This window comes from Bombus huntii, chromosome 4 (genome assembly GCF_024542735.1).
Source record: "Bombus huntii isolate Logan2020A chromosome 4, iyBomHunt1.1, whole genome shotgun sequence".
NCBI lineage: Eukaryota > Metazoa > Arthropoda > Insecta > Hymenoptera > Apidae > Bombus > Bombus huntii.
In genome coordinates, this window is record NC_066241.1 from 5,867,761 (window position 1) to 5,888,203 (window position 20,443).

At 38.7% G+C, this 20,443-nt stretch overlaps 1 protein-coding gene across 3 annotated transcripts in view; it reads right to left on the reverse strand.

The window, feature by feature from the left end:
* Positions 1-337: 337 nt before the first annotated feature.
* The window catches only part of LOC126864517 (RNA binding protein fox-1 homolog 2-like), a 350,319-nt gene continuing 330,213 nt past the window's right edge, over positions 338-20,443 (reverse strand). For all 3 annotated transcript variants that reach the window (XM_050615950.1, XM_050615952.1, XM_050615951.1), the window contains 5 exons: positions 15,887-15,950; positions 14,935-14,961; positions 4,237-4,403; positions 2,961-3,024; positions 338-2,602 (listed from right to left, as the gene is read on the reverse strand). In XM_050615950.1, coding sequence (XP_050471907.1) covers positions 2,558-2,602; positions 2,961-3,024; positions 4,237-4,403; positions 14,935-14,961; positions 15,887-15,950 — 367 coding nt within the window. In that variant the 3' untranslated portion in view covers positions 338-2,557. The remainder of the gene's footprint in view (positions 2,603-2,960; positions 3,025-4,236; positions 4,404-14,934; positions 14,962-15,886; positions 15,951-20,443) is intronic.

Genomic DNA, 20,443 nt, shown 5'->3' on the forward strand with positions numbered 1-20,443 from the left:
ATATCTTCGATAGCTGTAGTTAATTTCTAGTCGAGAAATAATATTGGAAATATCACATAAGGAATCTGATAGCTTTCTGTGAAAAGCTGTCCAAGAGATTGCATCAAAATTCAAAGGATCAGTCTATCAATTTCAGCGCCCTCGATCACTCGAGCTCCGTTACAATGTGTCTATCTTTTGTAGACGAATATCGTAATTCTCGATGAAAATTGCTATTCGTGCGTGGACACTCAGTCCATCGAGGAATAGGAATCGTTTCGTCGATTGACATCTTACAAACGAATTTCTCGTTTGTACGAATCAAGTGACAATTTCACGTTCAGAGTATTCCAAATCGGAGAGATTCGAATTCGAGACCAAGATTTACTAACACCATAAATTAATTTCTATTCCAATTCCTGCACCAAAAAGTAGTTACAAAAAAAAATAAGAGAGCGTAGAAACCTCGATCGACAAGCTTCAAAATTTACAAAATTCGAACAAAAATTACCATCCTTAAAAGGTAATTTTCATTAACTATATAAGAAAAAAAAAAAAAAAAAGAGGCTGTCACGTTCCATCTTCCATTGGAGCGTCGACAAGGCCGTGAGTATTAGGAGAAAAGCTGCGTTACATTGTCATAATCTCGATTAGGAACCGGTAGAGACTGATTTGACTAGATTCTGTTTGCCAGAATCTTGCTTTTGTCAGAAGTTATTCAAGGGATTTTCTCTCTCTCTCCCTTCAGCCACATTTACTATTCTACTCTTTACAGCCGCGGTTCGTTTCGCGAATCTACGCACACACACGCGCAACATAGACACACACATATTTGGCATAGAAACCCTACCGGTCACGCGTAACTGCTTCGTCGCTCTCGTCGTTTTCTCTCCTCTAAAATCTTGTCTAGCTACCTAAAGAGGGTCTCGCGTATTTTTCTTCGCCGATTACCGAGCGTGGCGTTTGTCACCGGAAGTCGTGTGTACCTCGTCGACACGAAGGAAGAGTTCCTTTCCGGCAGCCATTAGCGAGAGTTTCCTCTACCTCTTGCACGTCTTATCACGTGTCTGATAATTGGTGTTTCTGATTCATGATTAGGAAAGACCTGTTAACGCAGGCAATTAAACATAAAATTTTGTCCATACGGAGGACAAGGGTAAATAATGGCAATAGTAATAATATTAAAAAAAAGGACACGAAAGAAAACGATCGTTTACTCGTTTCTTTATTTCAGATTTCGTTTTCATATTTTAGCAAATTGTCAATGAATTATGTACAAAATTCTTTCTATATTCATATTTCTCATTGAATGCCTTTTACTCTTTTTGGATCTCAATGAATAACATCGCATTACGATGATACGTAAACTTTGTAATGTGATCTAAATAGTCCCGGTTTCGTTAGTGATAAAAATTCTTGCCGGGTCGCGTTTTAAAAGTTTCTCCTGAACGATTATAGAAACGTGCACGAGCAACGAATTGCATAATTACAATTGATTTCTAGAGAGATCAATTATCTATATCTATCTACTTATATATATATATACGTATATACACAAATATATATACACGTACACCGTCTAGATTCGACACATTTGCCCCTTTGTCATTCAACTTCGTAAAGTCGGAATGGCTGCCGGGTCCGAACTCCGATACGAACTGATAGTTTAATGACGCGATGCCACGTTCCCTTTACACACGAATTTCGACAGCTTCGGAACGTTTCGATTCTATTTCGTCTAACTTGTAACTTTGATCCTTCGCCGGATACCGATATTTTTCTTAAGACGCTCGATACGACCGTTTGCTCGGATGTTTAACATGTTTCCAACAAAACTCAATTTAATCAGTCCCCTTTGTCCGCTAATTCAGTTTACCGATTTCCCTGTCTGCCATATATCTCTGTCCTTCCTCGCAACCCTCTTATTATCGATCAGAGTTTGAAAGTTCGACGACGCTTCGGCAGACCTTTGTCGTCTGGTCGATCAACCCCAATCGAAAACTATCTCCAACTGAGAAGCACGCTTTCAATCTAATTTAAATTCTGAGTGTTCTATATCATCTTCCTACGATCTTTAACCTTCTATCTGTTCGTCTATCGGTCCGCTTAATGCATTCGATCGTCCTTTCGTCTGTAACGATTAAGCAAATTTCTTTCTCTTCCTTTTCTCTACGGGTTTCCTTCTTCTATTTTCCCTCTGATCGACTGTGTGTAAAACTTTAATGTACCCGTTTCGCAAACAATTTTGAAATTTTCATCCTACTTATACGTGGCACGTTCGTAGTCGACTCGGTAGTTCTGGCTTTATTGGAACGTTGTCCATAATGGCCGGATGATTTCAGGATGAAAGACACGCTTTCGTTCCGCGTCGACGAGAGCCGAAGTCAATGATTTTGTATCGGTGCTACGAAGAAGGCTAGCGTCAGCATGCGCGGAGGGTCCAGGCATCGCTTCGTGGGCTAATCGTGATCGATGACGGATGACGATGATGATTGTGTCGATTTCTTTTTGTTCTGGTCATGTTCAGCTGAGTATAACGGTGTACTTGGAAGGCTCGCGCTCTGATATCTGACGATCCTTAGTATGGCGTGAACCTGTTGTAGCCGCCTCTGTATACGGTTGCCTGTGAAAAAGATTGATTTTTTCCATCAATTGAAATTATATTTTAATTTTATGATCGACGATTCCGCCTGAATATTTACGAATAGAGATATTTGAAATATTTAAAGTACGGTACTTGTTATAAAATTGAACGAGCTAAATAGAAAGAGAATCTCTGCTTAATTTTACGAAATTATACATTTCCATGAACATCTATATACTAGTTATTAATTATTAGTAATAAATTTACGAAAATGTTTAGAAATAAAAGAAATAGCCACGGTTTAGTTATTAATTGTCAACGATAAATTCACAAAAGTATCAGCAATTGAAATTATTCCGTCTATTTATCATTTTGAGAGGTGAAAAATTGCATTTACCCCATAGCCAGCTACTGGTCCAATACCATGTCCAAGGTAGGGATCGGCGTATTCACGCCCGTAACTGTAAACATCAACATTGAAACATATTAAGTATCCATTCTGTAATTGTAAATTAATCGATGCCTGTTAAGGAATAAAGGATAAACAGATAAAAGGAGATACAAACTTAGGATGTTATCTAAGGATTTTCGATAGGACTATCAGGTTTTTCGGTAAGAGTATCATCAGGTTGTTGACTTTCGACATGTCTGCGACTCCTAAGAGCTCGACCACGACGACGAATTCTTCTGGAAGGAATGGACTCCGACTGTACATCTTTTTCCGTATATCTGAAGTTAGATTTGTAGAATATGATAAATATAGAATTATAATAGATATAGTCTTCTCGATTCATGAACAAATAACAAATAAAAGCAAAATGATATCGTATGATATCTTCGATCTCTTCCTCAACATTTTATATCGAAGGGTAGGAATCGTTTAAAAAAAATAATCGACCAAAATCAGATTCTAAAATTCTGAGAAATTAATTTCCCCATAATTGCAGTGTTAATTTCTAACAAAATTACCCTTCTCGAAATAACCAAACGAAATTCAATGATATCACAAAAATTCTCAAAGTTCCTGAAAAAAATATCGATTGAAAACCAATTACGAAAACCTCATTGAATTTCCACAATTAGTTTCTTCATAATCACAGTATCAATAGAACGCTACCATTGTCGAAATAATCAAAGCAAATCTCTTATATCGATACTGTTATTATTATACTATTATATTGCACTATTAAAATCCTTTAAAAAAACAACCGATCAAAATCCGACTAGAAAATCCTCCAGAATTAATCTCTTTATAATTCGAGTATCGATGCAACTCTACTAAATTAAATAATCAAAGCAAATCTTTTATATCGGAATTGTTAATAAAAGAAATAATAAAAAAAAATTCCCAATATCCGAAGATTCATATCCCTTGAAAGGCAATCGACTAATATCCAATTAACGAAATTCCTGTTCATTTCTCCATAATTACTAGCTGCCGATAAAATTAAAAAAAAGTTCAAATCGCTTAATAATTAAACCGAATCTCTTCGCCGGTCGTGGTTGAAAAGCGCGTCTCGTCTCGAAAGAAGGAAAAAGAAAGGAGATGCCACGCGACGTCGAAGACCGTAAGGGTTATAGTATGTCGCATAAAGGAGGTAGAGAAGATAGGAGAACAGAGCCCGAGGGATAAGGCGAAGGAGGCCTTTCGAAGGGAGTAGTGGTGCGCTTACCCCGCGACTGCGGCATATCCTGCGACCGGTTGTGCCGCAGCTGCAGCTGCGCTGTATGCGCGCGCAGCCACTGCCGTGTAGGTCGCTGCAGCTGCGTAGGTGGCCTGCTGTGCTGTTGAGAGGGGCGTCTTCAGCAACGGTGACGCTGCAGCTGCTGCTGCCGCGGCCTGAAACAGGAACCATGACCCGCCATGCAAGGCTCAAGCAAGCTCCAAGACAGACCAGACAGGATGTCCTAGCGGAGAAACGGTACTAACGCGTCCTCTTCCCGCGTTTACTTCATAAACGTCCCTGCACGCTTCGCAAATATTGGAACTCTCCATCCACAGATTGTTTATGACCTTTACTCCTTAGGGGTTAGGTGTGAGGTAGTAGTTTTGATGAAGGAATTGTTTGATCTTTAGATTGGTTCGTGAAACAAGCGTAAAATAAAATAGGGGTAGTTGGTGGTAAAGAGTATTTAATATTAGAACCATCGGAACACTTGGGATAAGATAATTTCCTATAGGAATTTTGTAGAGATCTACGATATCTTTGGGATTTTTTGATAAAATACGTAAATATTCTTTTGCAGAAATAATATGGACAAAAGTTTACATTTCTCCTTGCACTGAATATTTTTCCTACTATATTTTTAATGTTGTTACGAAGATTGTTTAGATTTACGACGATATAATTTTCAGGATTTCAACGGTTCTTCGTAAGACGCGACTGAAAGAGCGCAAATAATCGAAAATATTTTAGAAAAAAAAAAAAAAAAAGAAAAAACGAAGTATTCTATGATAAAAGAACAGCGCACTTTTAATACAAAATTTTTAGTCTGAAATTTAAAGGGTTGCTGTAAAATGTGTGCAACCCCGGACATAAATACGTCGATGGATGGAACCATTGAACAACGTAATTTACGATCTCGATATATCTATGGATTCCTTGGGTAATTCATGGGTTTTTTAAAATAGGAAATTGCTTTAGGTACTTTATGGTTTTCTGTACAAGGTGTGGAAGGAGTAAAGACATGTTTGTAATCTTTTTAATCACTGGAGAGTTCCATATGTTTGCAGAGTTTTTAACAAAGTAGGGTTTTTTTTTTTTTTAATTTCTACAACGTGCAACGACTTTTATAGATGCGTTTCTAAAGCATATGGATGAGACAGGCGTGCATCGTTCATTCACGATATTTTTTACGACGTTGTTTACGCAGCCGGGAACTTTTATTTTGAGCGCTGTTTGAACAACGAACGCTGTTTCATCCATATGCCACACGGTGCAGATAGTAAAAAGTTTCGAGCACTCAGCTAAATGTGGTTCTCGAAGCTACTGCTTTCTGTCGATCAAAGCTCAAGGAGGCGTGATTTATGTACAGAGAATGATGCGAAAATGATTACATGTTATTTACTCGTCGAAATCGATTTCTGCGATAATAACGTACCAATGTACTCTTTATCGTTTATTTAACTAATCAAAGGTCCCTTTTAAAGAGGCGGTCAAATAAATTTTTCTTTAATGAAGGAACTAATTTTAGTTTATTTTTCTCACAGGAAGAAACTAGACGTTTTATCGTACGATAATAGAATTCTAAAGGGAACATGAAATGCCAAGAGTGATTCAGTTACGAGATGTTAACTGTCTCGGATAACTTCCGAACGCGGCGAGTATCGATGTTCACGTCGAGATTAAGACATATCCATCGAGTGTACCATTCATTCTCGGGGGAAACGCGAAATCTACGTGCATGCATCTAGAATACAAGTGTATCTTCTCTAAAGATATCTTTCTATCACGGGATTTCGCCTGTCAAAACGCTTTTACGCTATTTTCATCTCGCGTCGTCGAATAGCGACGCTCGAGCATAAGAGAATTTTTTCTCGACACGATGAAAAATATATGCAGGTTCGATACTTTGCATATGAAAAAAAAAAAGAAGAAAGTATAAAAAACGTTACTCTCATATTCGATAAAATATAGAAATACGATACAAGAATATAAAAATTTTGTTAAACTTAATTCCATGAATTCCCAAGAGAAATGGATCCTTAGAGTTCCTTTTCATGTAATATTCTGCAATTCTATTTGACGTTCGTAGCGAGAAGTGTATCCACTTCTGGTGATTTTCATGGAATTATCCATTCGACGGATTGAAGCCAGGCTTATTCCGTCACCATCTATGGGAGAGCGCTTAAGTGCACCGAAATTAAATCTCGCCTTTAGTTCTGTTCCGTTTTATTAAACTCTTTTGTCCCGCTTGTAATTCTGCGATCATATTATTCTCTTTCTTAAACGAAATCGTTAGCCGCAAGTCGAGAATTCGTCTACTGGTTCTCCCGCTAATGAAACGCGAACCATTCGCTAGATCAGGGTCTTTTAATTAACTATATGCGTTCCACGAACCTGCAACAAATTGCATATCTTCTTAGGTACACGACTTTTGATTTTCTTCTCTATAAAACATTTGTCGCTACTAAAATATTGTTATCCTTCGGTTATATATTTTCTGGTAGAATCTTTCTTTTTACCATGATATTATCTTTTTCAATCATTGCTTTCTTTAAGCTATGATATTTTACACAGTTTGTCGTTTCTTTTCTGTTTTGAAATTTATCTCCAACTCACAAGCACGATAATGGTAATCAAGTACGAAAATTTTCGTGACAAATTTTATAGGAGATTCGATATTTCAGGTACGAGGAAGATTTTTTTAAATTAAATAGAGAATTTCTACCATACAAGGGGGAATTTAGAGCGCATCTTGCAAACCCCTTCGAGATGGAACGCTCACTTGCCAAATAAGCGGACGTTTTTCAAGACGCGATGATTAATGATGCTTTCCAAGCACGTCGTTTTCTTTCGCAACGTGTGCATCGAGCAAACTCCTCATAAATCATACATCATATGCTTTTTGTGCAATAATTGTACTTGATTTCTCCTCTCACGAGTGTCTAATTTAAGAAACGCTAACGTCACTCAATCTCTTTATACAGAAACAAAATTCACCCCGTTGAAACAAGTCCAAATTCCAAGTAATCTATCTCTTTTCTAAATACTTTAACTTTCTGCCCTCGGATCCCTAACAACAATTCAACGAATAAATGACAAATGCCAAAGAAACTGAAGAAACAACGACCAGAGGAAAGAAATATTTTTCCACGATAAAAATATCGTTAACGTTTCGCCAACATCGCCTGAAATACCAGGAATAAGGTTCCCTACTCATTCTCGATCGTCGCGAAACTTTCGTTAACAAATCTCCTCTCCGGCGAACGAAGAACATCGAGTGAAAGAAGCGGAAACACGGTTTCAACGGCGCCAGGAACTCGTGGAACAGGCCGGTGCGTACTGCGATAGAAGGTCGAGGTTGGAGCGCGACAACGGAAATAAGAATCCGTGGCCGACGTTCCTGGAGACGGGAAAAACTCAGGGGAAAGTTTCTGGGTCGCGGTTCATTTCCAAATGCGAGACACGTTCCTGGTTGCGCGATTTTCGACCGGGATACATCGTGGTATGTGGGTCAAGTGACTCTCGGTTGGTCTGCCCTATTCTGCACACGCTGTTTAGCCAACCGACCACTCCAACCGTGGAAATTATTTAACGTTCCTTGAAATCCTGCAACTTTATTACCTTGCTGCCTTTCACAACAGTCAGTGAGATTCGAAAATGGACCACCGCGATGTACATCGGCCAGCAAAAGTATTTCGACATTTATCACAGGAAATTTTTTTGACCGTATTACATGAGCTTGATAAACATTTTGAAATTTCACTAGCTTCGTACGATGCACACAGTACATTTAGAGAATTTTCGAACATGTACTTTTGTGGGCCTATCCGTGTTCATGAAGTAGACTCGTTATAAACTAAACTTAATTCGTGCAGCGAGAAAATAATTTAATAACGTCATTTTCAGAGAGAATTTTCATTAGCAAACAGTGAAAATCCTTTGCGAAAATACTATAGTGCTGTTGCTTCAGTTTTATTTTTGAAGCATCGGAAGCCTAGGATTAACGTCTGACCAATGCGGGGACAATCTACTTTCGTTGTTCATCGAAGTTATGGACAATGAATTCTGATGAAATAGAAAGGCAGAACTTCGATATCTAGTACACGGTTAGAGGATTCAACGATATCGGCTTCTAAGAGAAGCTTTTAGAATATTGAAAGTTCGTAGCTGATGTCTAATCAATGTCAGTTCTAATAAAATCGAAGAACAACAGTAATAATTCTTAGACAAGTATAACATCTATAACATCGCCAGTTTACTGCTTGGGGAAAAAGCAATGTCTGATCAACGCAAGAAGCATCTACTTCAAGCCAACGTCCAAGACGTAAATACCGAATTTTAATTAATTAAATAATGGCGATAATTCTTCGAGAAAATTATACGATATTGCGACTCTACTCCTCTGAGAACGTGAATTTCGGAATGTCGAAATTATAGAAACGATGTCCGACAAATACAGAGATTCTACTTTTACTTTCGAATAAAATTACGAATGTTAGAATTCGAACGAAATAGAAGGTCAGATTTTTCACAAGAACATTCCACGATATTAATTTATTCCTCTGGAAACGAAATATTCAGAACGTGCGAGCCCAGCGTTCACGTCTGACCAATGCCGGGCTTATCTACTTCTACTCGAGCAACGTTAAAGTCTGAAAATTTTTTGCATCTCAAAAGACGAAAATATATTTAACGAGATACGAGTTGCGATCTCTGTAGAACATTTCGACACGAAACTGCTCGCGTACGATACTTAATTCCAGCGCGGTTAAAAGGTGCATCGCCGCAGGGTCAATTAACTCTCGGTTATTTTCAAGGGTGGATGCAAAGGTGGCTGGAAACCAGCGTTACAACGTTCATCGCGTAGTTGCCCGCCGATCGTTTTCCTTTTTCCATGTCCGTTTCCGTCTCCCTATTCCTCGCTGAACCTCCGTTCCGTGAAACGACAAAACCGCAACGGGGATATCGCGTTTACGCCGGCCTGGTTCACGGGTCAGATGTTACGTTAACGATCTCCTCTTTTCCCGACATAACGTTTCACCAGTAGCCACGAGAACGTATCTGGATAATTACTCCCTTTTCGTCCTATGCTCGATCCACTTTCACCGCCACGCGGGGCTGATTTTGTTTCAACTAGCCCGGAAATTGGAGTCGATGCGTCCTAATTGGTCGGAAAAATTTCGACGGCCGTACGGAATTTCGTGCAATTTGTCCAACGCTTTGGATACCGAACAACTATATTTTCGTTGTTTGTGAAATAATTGAAACGTTAATTATCGACGTCGGTATCGACTTTCGTTGCAATTTACTTTATTAGCCTGTCTATAGATACGTAAACATTGAAAATTTAATGTCGATATAAACGAAGCTTTAAACAGCTAGTATCGGACAATTGCGATTGCTTTTAATTGGAACAAGTGTTTTTAAAAAATTCTTTATTTCGAAATTGCAGAAATCAGAACGATATTCAATTCCCTGTCAATTCTCATAAGAAACGAATAATTGAAATATGCTTATAACTATGAAAATAATGTTCTGCGTTTATCATCATAAAGAGTTCATTATATTTTTCCAGTTCGTCAAACCGTGTTACGTTTAAGAACGAAATTGTAACTTAATTAATCACGGAACTAAAAGGATGACACGTTTAAAAGTTAAAATAGCTGATTATACAGGGTGGTTGGTAACTGATGATACGAATAAAAATTTTTTTCTTAATTTTCTTTTTTTTTTTTAATTTTTCCATCGAGACAACGATCTACAGCGAGATTCGTTATAACGTACCGCACGCGTACCGAACGAAAATTCACAGTCGATTTTCTCGAAAACAAAGCCTCAAACGCGACAAATTTTTATTCTATATTTTCGACTTCTTTTTTCGCGTAGAATCACCCCCTTTCCGCTTGTACCACCAGTTACCAACCACCCTGTATATAAATTCTCAGAACTTCGACTCACGCAACTGTAATTTCCAGTGCAATTGGTACCGGTATCGACTATTGTCGTAATTTATCCCCCTAAGCTCTCGATTCTCCCAACAAAAATACTAAATCCTCAATTTCTTTTTTCCACCGAATAATAATTATCGTATTTAACAGGGCAGCTTGGAAGACGGAAGCTCAGCGAAATAGCCGGAATGAAGCTGTCGGACGCACGAAATGACGCGACGTTGATTTATGAAGAGAGAAGAGGCAGGCTTCCGCGCGGACCACTGGCTCTCTTCCTGAAAAGCTCGTAAATCCTGGCCGACAACCAGGATCCCTCGTGGCCGGTTCCGTGAGGCGAATAAAGACGAACCGGTACGCCGGTACCATCAGAAAGAAATCGAATCGTTGGCGCGGTCCCGAGCAGGAAATTAGCCGCGGAAAATTCTGTGGCCGCGATTCGACGCACGCGTGTCTCTCGCAAATTTACGACGCTGCATTCTTTCGCTTCTCGATTTACTTGGTCGATCGTTCGTGCTCCATTTACATTTCATCCCACGGAGAACCGGTTTGCAACCCCCTCTCTGCTCTTTTACGTTTTCTTTTTCCTTAACCCTAACCGTTCGACGTGAAATTTGTTCGATCACCAGTTTGTTTGTACAGCCGTTGCTCCTAATCGAAGACCGTTTTTGTTTTTGCTGCAATTTCGGTTCTAGTTCATTTTTACACGAACAGCGGACGGTTTTCAAGTGGACGAACAACGTTAGGCTTTCGAAATTTCTAGACCGAAATTAAAGATAAATTTCTCGAGTACACACGTTGCTGTATACTCTGTACGGTATAATTTTGTTCTTTAACTATCGTACGAACGGTGGGAAATTTGAGGCACCGAATCTCAGATCTTTTCAATTTATAATTTCCGATTAAATTTCTGAAATTAGATCGAGTATATTAGACGGAGCGTTCATTAGCGTGTTGTGCTTTGGAAGGAACGATTCTAAAATGAATTAATGCTACAAACTGGCTTTATCAAATAGTTCTGACAAAGCTATCCTTGATTCAAGAATCAAAACGTTTCTCCTAATGTATTTCAGGAATATAATGAGATTCTATGTTCGCTAAAGACTCTCCGATAATTGCGTCTAATATTCCTAAGGGAAAGAGACATGCCTCCTATGTATACGCAAAGAAAACGTTTACGTTCAGCTCTACGAAGACATGGGGCGGTGAAATTTCCACGAGATTGTGATGATCCCTTCGAAAACTCGATCATCGATTCCAGCAAGCTACGTACCTAATGTACATGACGCGTGCGATGAACGCAACTATGATGAAACGTATCTCACGTGGAAAGTTTCTCGCTGTGAAAATCGATATGCTCGACAGAAATACTTCGATCGCGTAATAAAATCACCGGGACTTGAGAATAAACAATTTAACGAGTAATTATTTCTTCATCTTGCGAAATTTACTAAGGTTTCGTTCGAATAAACGGAGTCTACGTAAACAGAATTCTACGGTAGATTACTCGTTCTAATTTCTAGCAGTTGAAACACAAATCACTGTTCAGACTGTCCGTTTGAATTTGCATAAAGATTACAGTTCATGTACAACCGATACGATCGCAACTAAAGCATAAACGTTGAAACGCCAACGAAACACAACAGACGGAAGATATTAAGCTCTATCAAATTGCAAATGATCTTGCAGGATTCTCAGTCATCCCTCGAAAGCTTCGAGCTTGATATCCGTAGATGGGTTCGAACTATCGACTTGACGTTTCGAGAATCGAGTGCACGAGACGGGGCGAGGTTCGACGATGCTCGACGACGCCTCGAGTGCCTCGTCGAGCATCTCGAATTCCAGCAGTCACTACATCCACGACGGTTTCCGTCAAAAGCTTTAGAGGAACCAACCCCGTTGCGCGACAACTCGGCTTCTCTAACACGTTCTCGATTAAGTCGCCGGGCAGAGAACTAATTTCAAGGGGCTGAATCTGTCGCCATGGGATGTGTCGGTTTGTTGTGGGATGGGTGAACTCGGAGCAACTCTAAACTAGCTAAACAACTCTTTCTAAGATACTCGCCGGGTCCGCGGAGTGCTCACCAATTGCAGCCGTTGCTTGCAGCTCAGACGCGTCTCATCTTCGTATTATTAATGGAGGGGGAGGATGCAGAAACAAAGGAAATTTCGAACTTGCCGGATAATTGACCTATTTTATACTTCTTTTTGCTTTCACGTATATTCTGACTGGAAAGCTCGCTGCGCTTTTTGCCGTTTCAACGAAATTCATTTTTCCAGACACTTTTCTGGCTACTTAACGAGTTGATGATTACGCATACTATCGTAAAAAGTTGATTCTCCGAGTTATGAAAGTGTATCACGTTGGCGAACAAAGTTAGAAGCTAATTAATTTTGAAACTAAAATTTAAAATACACGCTTGAATTCCAATTCTCGTGATTCTACAGCGCTATAACGTCGCTTGTGTAAATTATTATGTAAATCAATAAATGTAAAATTTGTTAAAGATTGCCAGTAAATTGTATCGAATACCCGTATGTAGCTAGCAGCGTATGTGGATAGGCAAAACAACGAAGGGTGGAAAAGGAAATAGCGAATTTTTGTCGATATTTCTGCATCGCTTTGAAGGATGATGTTAGAGCTATTCAAAAACAGTAATCGACGATTGTCTTCGATAATCGTGAAAGAAAGTTGCAGTTGTCGTGTCGGCGAGGAACTTTTTTCTCCGTTTGAAAATTATGATACACACATTACTTCCTATATACTCTAGTATTCTCAACGTACAATATCGCGTGTATGTCTACGTAAAAGCGACAAACCCATGGAAGAGAATAAAAGTATCACTTTCTAACAACAAAGAACAGAGGGTAGGAGCAAAAATAATAATAACGAAAAAAAGAAAAGAAAAACAAAAACTACCAATCACATGCATTACATTGATACAGAAGAAGGAATAAGAGGGAGATATAGATAATAAACATTCGGGGAAGATGCACAGAACAGAGGGAGAAGCTTAAAGAACCGCAACGACAGAGACAGACTGTGTTTATAATACTTGGGATCGTAAAACAGAAAGGAAGAATAAAAAAAAAAAAAATAAATAAATCGTTGTTTGTATTAAACGGAGAAAGTAAAGTGTGATACAGATGTGAGACGTTGGTACGACGATCGGTGAGCACTCCTGATCGGCCAGGTCCAAACGAGAGAAACCACCAAGAAGACAGGACAGGAGAGAAGAAAAAAAAGGGACAAATAGTTAAAAAAATAATGAAAAAAAAACAGGAAGAAGATAATAATAGACAAACAACGGGCGAAGAAAGATCACTCAGGGCGGACCCTTAAAATTCCTACCTCCAGAGCGGGTGCTTTAGCCTGAAACACAAACGGCAAACCTGAAAAGAAATTCCGGCCAGATTCGGGTGGGTTTTAATATGGCGTCGCGTTTAACGAGGGATCGTTGTCGTTGGTGTGGTCGTTGCTTAATATTATTATTATCATTATTATCATCGTCAGTGTGATAGAACCTAGAAACGAATCTATACATGTTCGTTTAGTGTCTGTGTGAATAGCATTCGAATGATAAAATCGATTTCGTGTCCACGGTGTTCCGTATATTTTGATACTTCGAGTAAATGTGAAGAGAGAATGAATGAAAAAGAAGGGGTGGAAAATGAGTGGATGAAGAGAGATCAGGCGACAAAATGCAACAAGATGCTGCACGATCTTGCGACGCGATGTGGTGCAATGGTCGAATCGCAAGAGACGCTTTCCAAGAGTTTTGATTTCGAACGATATTTCATCGTTGTGAAATATATTTACTTAGCAATAACGAGAGCAGATAAATAAAATGAGAAATATAATCTTTTTGAAATGTAAAATTCGAAAACGTCTCTTGTTCAAATATCGCGAAATAGTAATATATTTAGAGAAAAAGATTTTATTACGTAAAATCGAGAATGCTGACACGTTCGACCCAGTTCACTGGCATTCCATTAGTCAAAACTTGGCAGGTATTTGAGCGCAATCGATTACGTTTCAACTATTAAAAATATAAATTCTTTTATCAAGTTTTCCGAACGTGTCAAAGTATCAACAAACGTTGTTCCCCGAAATTGCAAAAGAGCATCGATCTCGCTTATCCCTCACTTAACGTACAAAAAAATAAACTCATCTCCATTTATAAAAAAAAAAAAAAAAAGAGCATGGAGAAGGATGTGGAATATATTCGAAAATCTAATTTCTCCCGCGTATGTCGTTGCCATATTACCAGGGCGGATTTTTGTAACGGAATGACGTCGAAACAAGAGGACAGTTGGCGAAATGAGCGCGGTGTTCGAAATTAATTTTCATGCCGCGCGATGGCGAGCTGCAAACCGGCTGTCGAGGAAGTAAAGCTCAAAAACGATAGCTGTCGTTACCCGTTTCCTGTGTCTGCTCTTTTGCAATTCCTCGTTGCCTCTCGCTTGTTTTATAATTTTTTCTCTATCTCGTTCGAACGAGATTTACCCGTAGATTTTTCGCGTATACGATGGAAGGCACGAAAGAGAAACGAGAGATGGTGAAAAAAGAGAGGAATGAAAAACCGAAAAAAGAAAGAAAAGAAGAGAAGAAAAAATGGACGAACAGGCGGATGAAAAAAAGATGGACGAGAGTGACGGCAGATGAAAGAACGTAGGGACGGGATAGGGATGGCGTAATTGTTATCGGGATTCTCTGCGTTTCACGTGTGTGCAAGCCTGGCAAAACGTGTCAACTAACGTCAGCTGTTGCTTGAGGCCATTCCAGCTAAACGGGTCCGGAACAGTTGCAGACTTTAGTCAATATTCCTCTGACTTCTTTTCTCTTTGTTCTAGTTCTCTCTCTTTCCCCCTTCTATCTTTTTCGTCTATAGTTTTGTTTCTTTTTTTTTTCTTTTTGTTCGGTTTGATGTTTGTTTTTACCCTTTCCTCGCTTTTACTCTTTTTCTTTTTTTTTGTTTTTGAACGCGTCTCGTGCTCTGTTTCCGCGACACGATCGACGACGTATCGATTAGAAAAGGTAGCTTTTTTTTTTATCGGTAACAATGAACTCTCCCTTTTGCTAAGGGATAAGAACGACCGACCGGTTCGCCATTGTCACGTGAAAACGCCGTTTCCTGGTCGATCGGTGTGTACAAAGGCTACTTCATTTTGGAGTGGCGGAATCATTGTCCGTGACGAATTTTCAATCGCGTCTTTGCCAATATCCGTGCAATTTGTCAATTCTTTCTGATCATTTTTCTATATCGAATTAATATTCCGATAATTCTATAGATACGTAAGTTTACATAGAAGCTGGAAACTAATTATTGCGAACATATGGTTCGTAGTTTTAGAAAGAATAATTGCCATTTATCCACGGAACGTGTATCCAAAGTGAAACATCGAAAAACGCTTACTAATTTGGAAGTTTCAGGTGGTAGGTTGGACCGTGTTCAATTTTATGCTTGTCGAGTAGATCGATGAAGAAAATCGATACGCAAACAACGATCAACCGGGATTCGTTTACCAATTAATTCACGATAATCTATCGGCAGCGTCTGAAAGGTGATCGATTAAGCGGGCTGACGTTTCAATCTGGCCGAGGGGCGTCGCTCGATTTAATTAAAAACTCATTCGTCGTCGTTCGCGCCCCGGAAACAGAGCACCGGCGACAATTTCCGGCGGAAAATCAGGGAAATCTCGTGTCTCACCTGTAGCCTGTAGTTGGGATCCTGTGTCGCCGCGTGTGCAGCTAGGAACGGGTCGTAATAAACGCTGCAAAATAAAAATCACCAATGTTAGTTTTGTATATGTGCACGAATTTCTACGCAACCAGCATCTTTTCGATTATTTCGCTATTTTTTTTTCCAATATGTTTTTCTTTATATATTTCTTTTTTTCGGCGCGTGTTTCGTTTCCCTTTAAAATGAAGTATAAATTATTCGTTTCTTTTTTAAAGCTTTTAGTCCTACCTCTCTTTTATTCGATTTATCTTTTGCTCCAACTTGTTTCAACTTTACTTAAACTTGTATCGAATTAAATTTTCCTGATTGAATTATTCGATGAAATAACAGATCTTTCTTCAACGTCGTCGAAAAGAGGCTGGTTGCCTTCGATTCTCTGTAAACGAACCGTTGACAAAAATTTCGTTTCTCGTGGCATTCGAAACGCGATTCGAGCGCCGAGTGCTCTCGTCTTGTTAGAAGCTTCGAGTTCCACGATCGACACGATATACAGCGTCAAAGGATATGATTTAATCTTTTTTATTCGATCGAGGACCACGCTGTTCTCGCGACTCGATGAACTTCACCCATTTGGCGAATGAAAGAATCGCTGCGTTCGATCAAATTCCGAAATCGAACGCGTGCAACTAGTCTCGAACTCATCTCTTATACCTGACGTATTTATTCGTCGAGTTACAATGCTCTCGTTCAATTGTCGACAATTATATCAAAACCCTAGCGCTTCTCAATAGATCGCGGAATGATTTTTTTGAAATTTCGAACCGTCAAAAATCGCTATACGCTGTAGCTCAAAAATATCACGCACTCGCTTTCCTTTGACAGGATATAATTTAATCGTAAGTCCCCTCCCCCCCTCCACAAAAAAAGTATTTATCGATGTTCATTTCTAAAGTCTACTATGCAATAACAAAATCGACGCTCGTGATTGTCAAAGCTTGCGGAATTATTTTGTTGTTTGGAAAGCTCGTTATCTGCAGATTGTTTAATCTTCTAAATTAGGAGTTGACGTTGTTCGTCGATTGGCACAACACGAACACCGACATTATTCCAAACAGCGAGTAAAACACAATTACACGATTTAATGCGTTACTGTTAATTTTTTCAAGCAGAATTTAAATTTATCTATTGCTAATGTCTATCAAAGTGTCGAAATATTTATGAGCCGTGGCGTACTCATCGAAGTAATGAAACTTTGAAACGTCTCGAAGAATCACGTTTTGCAATTTTTGTCTCGAAGAATCACATTTTGCAATTTTTCTTTCGAACAATCATATTTTGTGATTTTTCTTTCGAATCGAACGAGAAAACGTTCCGAGTCGATCGATTTTACGAGAGACGAAAGTTTCTCTTTCGCCATCTCCATTTCTCCGTCGATTTTATTCGTCGCCGGTTATCACGGTGTATTCGAGCGAGGTCAACGAAAATTCATAAATCACATCCGGCGTGTTCTTCCATTAAAAACGTGTCGGTATCATCGGCGTGATCGGTGGATCGAAGAAGAGTAACGAACGATTTCAACGATTTACGAACGCATGGGAATACCACCCTTATTTATGAGTAATAAAACTGACGATTGATCGGTGGGAAAATATGGTTGCCACGCGGAAACATCGACGGCTTCGAAATTTTCCATCATCCCCTTTTATCCGGTTCGCGCCGTGCGAAATTGTTTAATTAACGAGCGATGCTATTTATCGACGCGCGAACGCGTATTTGTTCGCGTTCACCGACGGAAACTAATTAAAAATTCCTTTGTCGTGAAAAATTAAGGAATCATTCTAAACGATCTATCGTTGCGCGTCACTTACCCTGTTATCATTCTTTAACCGCTTAAGAATTATATTTGTTCAGGAAATTCTATTAAAAAAAAACATTTAATTTCTACTATTGATTTAGTAACATTTCGCCATTGCAAGTAATTACGATTCGATTAATTAATTATATGATCGGAATTACGACAAATCTTCGAATTACACTGTTTCGTTCATTGTACAATGTTCCTATTTTAACGGACTTGGATTGGATTTTTATAATATCATTCACATTGTCCGATATCCTCTTGGAAAAATATCCATTTTCTTTACATTAGCTACACTGTAATTAAAAATTTAATTAATACATCCAATTGACGTTCCGGAAGAAAAATAACATTATCAGAGAAGGTATGATAAGAAAATGTTGCATATCTAAATTTCTTCAAATTAATATATCCTTAAGCGATTAATTTTTAAAATCCTCCATAAACCTTATACTTCTTTTTCATTTAAATATCGAAAATATCAACGCTATAAAAGTTTCTCTATCAACCGCACCAAGTTCACGATGATCACGTTTATCCGTTCGAGGCTTCCTTTAACCTCTGATAATTCCTCCTTGCAAACAAGTTCCTCTTAAGCAAGTTTCTTTACAAACCTCCTCCTCCACTATCCGCCGATCGTATTTTCACGTTTACAAGAAAAAAAAAAAAACGCTTCGTTATCGTGTAATATTGGTTTATCTATGTTGACTAAAAGGCTTTTTAAAGTGCGTTCTATAGAAGGTTCTCTCTGGGGAAAAGGAAATTGCGATTGACCTGGTGGAAAGGTTACATCGGTGCATGCAGGATGATTTCGACAAGCAGACTATAACGAGCGAGACACGTGCAAGAGGGCTGGTCGCAGTGGGTAACCAGAAGAGCGGGCTGGATTTCGATGACACTCGATGATCCGCGGCGACAAATTGGCAGAATTTCTGTACGGTCGTCGGTCGACGCGCAAAACTGGATCGGCTGTTGAACGAAGTGTGAATTTCCACGTGAAACTACGGCGTCGACGTGGCCGGCTGTTGCGTTCGAGAGAGGAACGTGATATAGGTAGGAAGAAATCCGGGTCAGTAACTCGAATATTCCTTATTCGCCAGTCTCGTTAAAAAATATTTCATCCGACGAGCAACTCAGGGAAATCCGATGAAACAGCTCTGTTGCAAAGTGCTTTTGCTATATCGTGTATCTTGTATTTCTCTTGCGTATCTATGTTCGTGTTATCTTGTATTTATAAAACGATTTGTACTTTTATTTCGAGATCCTGAATTTTAACCTGTCGACTTGTGTAAAACGCCAAGACGAGACATCTCATTTTATGTTCGCTAATATTCAAATTTTTCGAACTAATTGTAATATATAATATATGTTCTAAAGATTATTTGTAATTTCATTTCGAAGTCAAGTATTAGAAAAGACGATTCTTCGCTCAAGTTACCAAGCCAATTTTCAGCAAAAAGATATATTTTTTATTGAAAGATATGTATCCGTAGAAATCTGATAGTTTAATATAGCATTTTATTAATTTTTAATTCCAAAAACGTATTGTACAAACTTGCAAACGTATTTTAGAAACGAGTCGGTTTATTAAGTTTATTCATTTTCTATCTGTGTTGTAATTACCATTGAAAAATCTTTTAATTCGACCAAAAATTGTCTTCGTCTCGTTTTAACTACTAAGAAACTTGTGAAAATTCTTTACTATTCCATTACACGCCCGATATGTAGGGATATTCGTATTATCGACAATGTTAACGATTTTAAAGTGACACAATGGATAGTTTGCTCGACGACAGTTGACAACTACGCTATCCATTCTGAAACAACATTCTCAGAAACGAGCTGGCTGGAACTACAACTACCACGAACTTCGTACAACGAATATCACCATCCTTTGTGCCAGAACAAGCACTTGAACGACTTCTTCTGTACTCTGAACACCTCGTGAACTATACGATCTCCCATTCACGGACTTAAACAGTGTATCTCTTAAACTTTCTCACGTAACTGTTCCAACTTACAAACTTTGCCGCTCCAATTAAAGCTTGTGTGTGTGCCAAGACCCCAGACATGCCTCGAACCCAGTGAACTTTGCTACTTTGTTACAGAGCTGTTCGTGTACTAAAACTTCGTCTTACTCTTTAACGTTATCCCCTCTATATTCAATAATCGCCAGGCTAAATATACGAGACCGTTTTATAAATAACGTGCATTTTCTGAGAATTCAGACAGACGTTTCTTCTACAAATAGAGAATTTTGATGAGACGACAAATGATGATAGAAAAATTGGGGAGTACAGGGCATTGATTAATTCGTTAAGAAGCATAATTCGTCGGGCAGAGAAATTTATGCGTAGCAATTACACGAACACGGTGTCATTAGGAATTACACGTTGCTTCGTTAAGATACAAAAAAATGTGTATTCTAACAAATTATTAAATTTTCTATTCCCTCTTATCTTACGAAGCAGCCCTATAAATAATTCCGTTATTTTAAGTCCGCCCCTCAGAAAAGCAACATTCGTTACCGAAAGGTTAAACTTCAGCTTCTCGCGCAAATTAATCTTTTCCTGTAACGAACCATAATTGAACCGATATAATTTAAACACAGATTCATTTTTACCTGTAATAAAATTGCAACGAGTAATCTACTTCGGGTATTACGCATATTTTTCTACCTTCTTTGCATTTTTATATACGAGTACCATTAAAATCTACAAAAATCC